We start from the raw sequence: 10,445 nt of genomic DNA on the forward strand, positions 1-10,445 counted from the left end.
TGGACCTTAAGGACATGCTGGGGACTCTGCTGTCTGTGTTTCCATCCTGGGGTGGGTTCTCTTTTATGCCCTGCCCATTTCCCTTTTTGAGGACAACCCCCTCTCTGGACCCCACCTCTTCTTTGGGAGCTTCATCAATTGGCACACCCATCCCTCCCTGCCACACAGGCCAGTGGCCTGAGCTGCTAATTGAACCTGGGTCACCTAGGCCGCACAGCTTTAGCCTCTCTATACCACCAAAGCAGTGCTGGCTATTCAATGTTTGATGAAATGGTTGCTTTTTCACTTCTGAAAGCTGAGGAGGCTGCACTCATACCTAGCTCTGACATCTTTTGATTTGCATTCCACATAGACATATCACATCTGTCAATTTCTACAGAAAAAAATTACAATTTTTGGCCAAAATTCTTTTATTGAACACATCCTTATACAAAATAAAAACTGCACTTATCCAACACGTCAGAAATACAAACAAAACCATAAAACATTCAATACAGATTAGAAAGTGTAAAAAGCAAAATTTTTAAAAAACATTTTTACAGTTAGCAAATATGACTCTAACTCATGATTATAATCAAAGTCAAGCAGTAGATTTTACTTTATATGACAATAAAGGGCTTGAGGTAGGCTTAACACATGAATAAAAGCTTCTAAAATAAAACACTCTAGCAGAACACATGAGAAAGTCAGAATGTGGAACACTGTGAAAAAATACCATGATGCATCAACCAAAATAAGTAAAACAAAATGTCTACACAAGCAGACATTTACATATAGACAGATGCAGTAAAACTAAGACAATGCCTCACAGAGCAACTCAGATCACAACACAAAAAGCAGAAACGTCACTGTGGATATGGATTATTGCAATGATTTATGGGTATTAATTTATGAACAAAAAACAAAGGAGATTTCAATAAAATTACTTGTTACTTTTAATATGGTGCAAGACCTTCCATTATCTTTGAGGACACTTTAGAGCAAAATATTTAGGACTGTGGTCAACTTAAAAGGGAAGGATGCATCCAAGGAAACAAGGGAGAAAACGGGAAATACATTTTAAGCACTGGAAAACTTCAAACTTGGACAACAGAAATTGTTTGTGGCATCCTTCACAACTTAAAGAAGACAAACTTTTCTATATAAAAAATTGGAGAAAACCCATTTGATCATGGCAGAGGTACACTAAACTCCTCACAAACAATGACTGAAAGTTAGAAGTGTTCAGGAACTTTGAAACTGAGAGGCGATCTTTTTTAATTAGTCAGACTTCTGTTCAGTACAACATAGACGAGAATGTTCTTGTTCTGCACAAGAATGAACTTAGCAAAAAGCAACAGTAAGTAATAATGATTCTGAGAGGTATCACATCACTGACTTTCTATAAAAAATGTAAAGAATTACTAAACATCAAAGGAATTTACCTGATAGGTGTCCGCTGTTTATCTTTACTCACCTCCGGCATAGCTGAATTGCAACATTTTCAAAGATGAAATATGATAGTATTGCAACTCTCAGATAACCATAAGGAAGTGGAAGGGATTTCACTGCATAAGAATATAACGGGCTCTAACACTTGTGAGGTTCACATACTTATTTCAAGACATAAGCTAGTGCACTTCAAGAGTTAAAAAAAAGTCATAGAAATTCTCAGATACGTTGAAATGGTTCGATTTTCTAAGACAAAGTGCTTGCAGTGTGTTGGAAAATGTGTTTTACTATTTGGACTACTAACACTGATTGCAGTCTTAATGCTGGTGCATAGAAACCACAAATGCAGTGTGAAACATTTCCAAGAAGAATCTATTTTTCGTTTCAGTACAAAATGCAGGACTGAGTTTTATGAGCATTTCCACCTAACTTCAAGGAATTCAGATAAGTGTTCTAGTATAATACAGGGGGACCCTGAAGCTGTTGAACTGACACGTCTGGAAAGAATTCTCAGAAACAAGCAATCAGCTGTAAATGAATCTGTTTACTTGAATATGACACAAGATTGCTACTATTTTAAAACTTCACAGAAATATATCACTTTTCCACTCAGCAGAGAAGAAGAAGATTTTCCCATTGCATATTCAATGGTTATACATGAAAACATTGAAATGTTTGAACGACTTTTAAGGGCTATTTATGCTCCACAGAATATCTACTGCATCCATGTAGATAAAAAATCTCCAAAACAATTTATGCAAGCTGTTGGTGCAATTGCATCTTGCTTTGATAATGTTTTTCTTGCCACTAAACAGGAAAATGTGGTCTATGCATCTTGGTCTAGAGTACAGGCTGATTTGAACTGCATGGAAGACCTACTTAGAAGTAAAGCACAGTGGCATTATTTAATTAACACATGTGGCAGTGACTTCCCTATAAAAACTAATGCTGAGATTGTTAAGATTCTAAAAATACTAAATGGCAAAAACAGTATGGAGTCGTTAAAAACACCAGAAAATAAAAAGTATCGCTGGATGTTTCACTATGATGTGAATATGTCTGTGATAAGGACTAATACAAAGAAAAGTCAACCACCAATTACAACTCCAATGTTTACTGGAAGTGCTTATTTTATCGTAACAAGAGAATTTGTAAAACATTTGTTTGTGGATTCAGTTATACAGGAACTAATTGAGTGGGAGAAGGACACCTACAGCCCAGATGAACATCTCTGGGCTACACTGCAACGTATGCCTGGAGTTCCAGGTTCATACCAACAAAACAGTCAGTATGATACATCAGATATGATCTCATTCGCTAGACTGGTGAAATGGATGCAGTCTGAAGGTGATATCAACAAGGGGGCACTTTATACTCCATGTACAGGTATGCATCGACATGATGTTTGTATATATGGAGCAGGGGATCTCCAATGGATTCTACAGAATCGCCACCTATTTGCAAACAAGTTTGACCTTACAGTGGACAGAATTACAGTTGAGTGCCTAGAGGAATATCTGAGGCACAAAGCTTTTTATGGAGAAGGTCTCTGAAGCAGTAATTCTAAAGCACAGCTGACTAAACAGCACTCTTTAGTTTCAAAATAATATATAATTTACACAATGCATGCAGGTTCTGGAAAGGTGCAGGCTTGTTTTTTTTATATTTTATGCAGCAATACAGGTGCCACAGAAGTGATATTTTGTGAAAACAAAGACATGAAAGGAATTATCTGCTGGTACGTGAAATTTCTCTGAAACTCACATTAAGCATGCGCGTACATTTCATGTCATAATCTGATATTACTGCAAAAACAGAGGTATTGTAGTGTTTAAGCTTTGAGAAACAGAAGGTATTATGCTTGAAACAGTAAATAAATGTTAGTTTTTTTAAGGATAATGTTTTTTCTTGGTATGATGTTGGGTGTTTCATTGTGGTACAGAGGATAATAGTTCATCCAGCTTTGCTTATGAAGTATATTGGTTAAGTGTCTCCCAAAATATTAGTATTTCGTCTTGAACAGTGCAAAGGACCAGAAGCAGATGCATTTTATTGAATAAAGATACATATTTTTCTATCCCTATCTTATTTTATATTCATTGCTAAAAAGAATGCAAAAACTATAATTAGCATGTAAACATATGTTGCTAAACATCTCCTTTAACCACTGAAGTCATGCAAAGATATAAATGATGAATATCACAATACCAAAAGCAAGTGAAATATTTGAAAAACCTAATACCAGATGAGAAACTTAAATTATACATTATTAGTCCTACTTAATTCTCACATTACCCTAAGCGTGAACATAAAATCACATATATTAGATTGAAAAGCAGGTTGATAGGGAGAATAGAAATATATGAGTACCTTCAATGCCCTTTATTGAGTAATTCTACATTTTCACATAACAGTAGTAGAGGAGTTCTATGATGTACAACTAAACCTAAGAAACATAATAGTTTCCATAGTCTACAGTGTATTTTCAAAAACTACCTGCAGACCTGTAGTTAAAATAATGATTACATTACACATCAGTTTAGCTGAAGGATATGATAAAGAGCTGGAACTGCTAACAAACTTCATCCTATAATTCTAGGTTTGTTTACATCTTTCAGTCTCCTTTGCATACTGTATAAGTCTGAGCAAGCCACATAGACAGATAGTGTTTTCGGGTCATGTATAAAAATAGGCCCTTTGTATCTGGTAGTGACCTTCATCCTGTAGTCCTGGGTTTGATTTTTTCAACACCTGCTTGCAAACTGTGAAACTCTAAGCACATCACTTAACAAGACAGTTTTCCTGGGACACTCCTGAAAGGGGTCTACTGACCCCATAGACTCACCCAGTTAGGACATAAAGAAATTCATTACTTAAGTAACAATAATACATGTATTCATGCATATAATATCTACCTCAACTACAAGTCTAGTTGCATCACCCTTGTAACAGTTAAACCCATTTGGGAGCTGATCTTGGCAACATCCTTTGCCTTTTTTGTCTTCTTGATATAAGATATATTTAATATTTAACCAGTAAAGCATGATGGGATTTACATTATTATTTTAACAGTTACTGATGCATCATTAACTGTTGCTGTGCGATTAGTAAATCACATCAGTTTATATACACAGGCTGTCTTTCTTTGATTATGCAATCAGTTTGTGCAGTATTTATGTCACAATATTTTATTGCTTACTTTATAAATTACATTTTGCAATACTAAGGTTGTTGTAGGATTTACCTCTCTTATAATACTGTAATATGTTTATGTTTTTGCCATTTTTACATATATCTGTCTATCTGTTTTTGTATCTATCTATATACATGAGTGTGTGTGTGTGTGTGTGTGTGTGTGTGTGTGTGTGTGTGTAAGCATATGTTGACCTTGTTGTGCAGGGTGATTGTATTGAATAGTAAAAATGAAACCATGTTATAATAGCAAAAGTAAAAACTTTCCCCACACTGAAAAAGACGGATTACATTTTTTTCACTACCATGATTAAAGGCATTGCTCAGATTATAACAGAATGAGAATGAAACAGTTTTAGATTATTCAAAGTATTAGTTTCAGATAAGCTGTCAAACAGGGAAGTTCACATAGCATTATACAATTCAAAGCCTGAAGCTATTGTCATCACTTGCTGCTTTAGTACAGTAACAACATATCCATAAAGACTGTGACTTTCAACATTCTCTGGTCTTGTTTTTTGGCTTTTCCCGGTTGGGGGTCGCCACAGCGGAACTCCGGTCCGCTAATGATTGGCAGTTGATTTTTACGTACCGATATGCCAGCCCTGACGCACAACCTTCAACGAAGGAACACCCATTCACGCATGTCTCCACGCAGAAGACGCTCTAGCTGAGAGTCGAACCGGACGGTGTCTTACTGTGAGGCGACAATTCCAGATAAAGTTAGCGCATATTTGCTGTTTCTGTTTGCATGTATTAAAGCTTTAGGGCAATGTTCACAAAGCATATCTTAGCATCTATGTCACCTGGGCTAACAGCAAGCTGCTTTATGTGAAATATATTTATAGCAATGATGTCTACAGAGGCACAGGCAAGATGTGAAGTTAGCACAAACAAGACAGTGCTCCAGACTTAAGTATTTTTGTCTTACTTCATGTCATATTTGTTATGTTCTTCATTACTGATGAGGCTTTACCACCTAAAGTGCTCTGCTTTAAAGCATATTTCACTAATGGACAACCTATGTACTTCCTATGGTCATATGTTGTGTCTAATAAGAACAATGACTCCATTGATTTGGTACCTGGTAGTTTGAGCATTTGTATTCTCAATCTTGTTTCTGTTATATTAAAAGTAAAACTGTATCTTAAACAATTTTCTTATGTCCAAAAAATGCAACCTATGTTAAACTGCTGCCAGTCTTTATATTAATAAGCAGAGCAATAAATTAAAACACCCACTGGTTTTAAGTAAAGTTGGTCAGATCTATATTAAATTGTCGAAACAGCGAATGCCGTTTTGATGACACATAAAGAGTGAAATGCTCAAACAGCGAAACCCCAGGTCACTGATTTCAACAAATCGAAACACAAGTTAAAACAATTTAAAATGTGGAGCTTCACTCCCCCACATCCCCCACAACAAAATATACCAACTCCAAGATCGCACTACAGTGGAGTAAAGGGCAATGTCACTGCTCAGGCATAACGATTTTTTCCCTAGGAAAAAAATCGCTCACCTGAGCTTTTGCTGTTTGAGCATTTCGCTCTTTATGTGTCATGTCATCGAAGTGGCATTCGTTGTAATGCCATTTCGACAATCTAATATAGACCCAATTTGGTCATTTGGCTTATTTAATGTGTCATTAAAGTTTATCATTATAGTAAGAGTAATGTTTTATTGTGTGTCTATTTTATTCCTTTTTGAGTTGCAACGTGTTTTTTATCTCAGTTCAATCACTTCAGTCAAGAGCCAGGTTAGATGCCCGAAGCTAAACAATCCAAGTCCTTAAATTAAAAAAAAAATAAGTGTGGTTAAGGGCAAACTATGAGTCATATTGTTACACATTAAGAGTCTTTCTGCTGGGGATAAGCCCCTTAAATTCTTCTGTTGTGAGTGGCTGCACCCTTCCAACCACTTATATATACTAACTGCAAAATCATTGTACTATGGAGAAAGTGGAACTCTGAAATGAATCAGGTTCAGTTTTTATACAGCTCTTTTCTCCTCTTCCTTCTCATCATCATCATCACCTCCCTTTTCCCCATTTTTTTCTACAGGGAGTTGAGGTGTCATGTCAGCTGTTGCCACTTTCTCAGTTCAGTGTCACTCCCCTACCTTTTTGACAGTCATGTCTGACGATTGCAGGTTTTCTCTCATACAAATGATCCACATCTTGGCTGGCCGTCCCTGTTTCCTCTTACCTTCTTCCTGCATCGCCAAATTCTTTTTCCCCAGGTTGCCTTTTTCTTTTCTGCACATTTCCCAAACCAGCATAACCTGTTTTCTTTGATCTTTTCTACAGCTGTGGATATTTTGGCTTCTCCTCTGATATACTAATTTCTTTGTCTATCCCACATTGTGCATCCTACCACCCATTTCAGGCACTTCTTCTCCATCACCTCTGACTTCCGCATTTACTCTACATTCACTGCTCAAGTTTCTGTGCCACACAGAAGTACTGGTTTTATCACTATTTTGTACCTCTGTACCACTCTTCTCCTAATCAGTTTTCAATATTTCAAGGAGTGCATTTATTCTCATTGAACTTTCATTGGGAACCACTCTGGATCCAGCATCAAGCATGTTTTTTTTTCTTTTTTGTCTTTTACATATTCACCACCAGTTAGAATTCCACTGGCAAACATACAAGGGTGACTTAGATAATGGATCTGGTTAGGAGACTTGATCAAAATGTAGTCATTACTTTACTTTTTTTTGTTTTGTTTTATTTTTTTTTTTTGATGAACAGGTTGTCTTAATAGAAGAGATCCAGAGTCAAAACAGGAGTATTATAGAAAGATAATAAGTTTTTGAATATGTATATAGCAATAATAATAATGCAGACTACACATACACAAGATGGAGGATTTGGAAAGTAACTCACATGCCAGATGGAGAAGGCATAAGGTACAGATAAAAATGAAGCAACATAGAAAGAGCACCCATAAATTAGTACTTCTTAAGTACAGTATGTTAGCAAAAGCTTACCGCGAAACAGGACTAAATGCTGCTGGAACTAAATTCTTATTTGCAGGACCCAGTACATTCATGACTTTAATTAGTAGCCATTATGTTATAGAAGAATAAAAAAATGGCACTAACATTTTTATTAGCAAATTACCAGAGTTTTATCCAAGTTTAGATATGTTTGAAAGTGTGAAACCTTTCACACACACACACACACACACACACACACACACACACACACACACACACACACACACACACACACACACACACACACACACACACACACACAAACACACCTAACAAACACAGTGCTGTTCTTACAGGGAATAGTATATTGTATGGAGGAATATGATTCTGGTATAGGTGATTTACTTGAGTGCTTTTTGTTTTACAATATTAAGATTTGCACCTTATATTTCAGATTGTTTACTAAGTGCTTAGTAAAGCTTGATTGGTAAGTGTCTCTATGAAGCAGCTTAAAGTAACTAAGTGTGCCATTTTAAAGATGCCACTTGCGAGTATTTTTAAATAATTTTATTAGCCTTATTATCTCAGCTACTACACCATACAATATAACAACAGTGGTTGGTGTAACTGAGATAAACAGTGTTTGCTCTCAAGACCAGCATAGACTGTAACCCCTTTGTACACAAGTAAAACTTCTAAATCACAGTTGTCAGATTTTCCTTGCATATACAGTGTATGGTAGAAATTGAATCATTCACAGTGGTTACTCTCAGAATTTTCTTGTTCAGTATATTTGCAAGATGTTTATTTCATTTCAAGTTGCTAATTGTTGCTAAAATGTTGGTCACTATGTATGAAACAATCAAAATCTATTTTAAACTCTAGAGGGCAGGCTTTCACCAAGTTTTCAATGCAAACACTGAATGGCATAGCACATCTGTCATGCAAAATGTCAAGACTGAGTGGGTTTTTCTTTCTTGTTGGTTTATAGTAGATTAGCCATATGAGCTCTAAGAAGTAAGACAATTAATCTGCTAAAGATTCTAATTTGCTATCTTTCAGGAAAAGCATCAGAATTTTCTTTAACATTCAGGTACTTTAACCCCTGTAAATGCTCTGAGTCAAGCTGGAACTGGAAGATGAGGTCATGCGTGAGTATGCCTATCAAGCCATGTACAATTACAAAGCAAACAGGGTTAGCACCATGGTAACGAATAAAGATATGGAAATAGGGCTGGATCAGGTTTTATTTATCAAAAGTACAATTTGCTGTCTGTGGATGTTGGGATTTGCATGAGACGACCTTGTCCTGTACATACTACTATACATACTGTACATACAGTACTGTACATGTACAGTACTGTACATACTGTACTGTACATACTGTACATACCACTATATATCCAACTGAACACACCAAATTGCTAGGAGTGGAAATAGACAATAAACTAAAATTTGACATTCACATATGCTTGACCATAAGAAAAGTCCAAAATAAACTAGGAGTGCTATACAGAAATAAGCAACTTTTCACCAAAGCAGCAAAGATTTAATAGCAAATTCCCACCTTATCTCCACCCTACTTTATGCCTGTCCAATATATACCAACCTAAGGCAATGCGATTTAAACAAGCTAGAGACCTGCTACAACAAAATCGCCAAATTCGCCACAGGGGCATCCTACCATAGTCACCACTGTCTCTCACTTGCTGAACTGGGCTGGCTTGAACTCCCTCACTTCCTTCAATGGTATCAACTCTCACTTGCCCACAAACTAGTAAATCATCCACTAAATGTCCCATCCCTCCAGAATCTACTCCAAGCCTATCGCACCACCAGACCACTAAGATCCAGCAACAAAAATCACTTGCAGATCACTAAAGCCAATAACTCTGCTGGTGAAGCACTATTCTCTTGCACCATAGCCAAATTATGGAACTCCCTCCCACCCACAATCACCTCCATACCATCATGCACCCACTTCAAAACTTTACTAAAAGCGCACCTAAAAACATGCTGGCTATGCCCTTGCAACTCCCACTCTAATATCACTCTCCCCATTTCTTTCCACTCCACTCACTACCTTGATTATAGCAAGCTCAGATGCTCATAAGCCAGTACTTATTATACAGCAGGAACTTCTTCTTGTAACATTTGTTAATGTCTGTTATGTACTTCACAGATAAAGATTCTAGTTGTCTACTGATGTACTATGTTCTTCATCTGTAAATATGTTGTAAGTAATTGATATGTAAATTGTTAATCGCTATGTAATCCAATGTAACTACTGTCTGTTTATTTTAACTGTCGATCTTTTCTCCCCGGGCCTCCATAGAAAATGGACCTATGTCCAGTCGGACACTCCCGGTCAATAAATATAAATAAATAAATAAATAATACAGCAAAGAGAAATCCATCCAAGTCCTAAATTCATCTCTGTACAACCCTGGATGTGCCGTACCATTTCAGCTTGCCTTATAATGTTATACTAATTTATTTGCATACTACTGTAATATTACAAGTATGCTGTTTGTATTTAAAATTTCACAAGTTTATGTTGTTCATTTGTAGTAGACTAAAACTACAGGACATTAGCTTATTCTGCCTTAAAGAATAGATCTGAATGAATTAATTTCTTGCTCAGGTAATTTTATGTTAACAAAGCACCAAGGCTGCACCTCAGCTTATCCCTCAGAGGGACTGGGAGGCAAAATGAGAAGAGACTGATTGCCTGGTTTGCACACTAACAGTAAATGCGATAACTGGGATTGATGGGAAAACACCAGTCTCCATTGGTCTAGTTCAGCTGCTAGACATGGCTGGCATTACAGGGGAAGATACCAGGTTTAGGGCACAGAAGTGGGGTGCCCAGGAGTCCAGGA

The 10,445-nt window shown here is 36.6% G+C and overlaps 1 protein-coding gene across 1 annotated transcript; it reads left to right on the plus strand.

Annotated features, from left to right (window-relative positions):
• Window positions 1-1,619: 1,619 nt before the first annotated feature.
• LOC122807535 (beta-1,3-galactosyl-O-glycosyl-glycoprotein beta-1,6-N-acetylglucosaminyltransferase 3-like) lies at window positions 1,620-4,636 on the plus strand. The gene has a single exon (XM_044078456.1). The coding sequence runs from the start codon at window positions 1,665-1,667 to the stop codon at window positions 2,982-2,984; it is 1,320 nt and encodes a 439-aa protein (XP_043934391.1). The 5' UTR covers window positions 1,620-1,664; the 3' UTR covers window positions 2,985-4,636.
• Window positions 4,637-10,445: the final 5,809 nt, after the last annotated feature.

This window comes from Protopterus annectens, chromosome 7.part1 (assembly GCF_019279795.1).
Source record: "Protopterus annectens isolate FY-2018-M chromosome 7.part1, PAN1.0, whole genome shotgun sequence".
Classification (NCBI taxonomy): Eukaryota; Metazoa; Chordata; order Ceratodontiformes; family Protopteridae; genus Protopterus; species Protopterus annectens.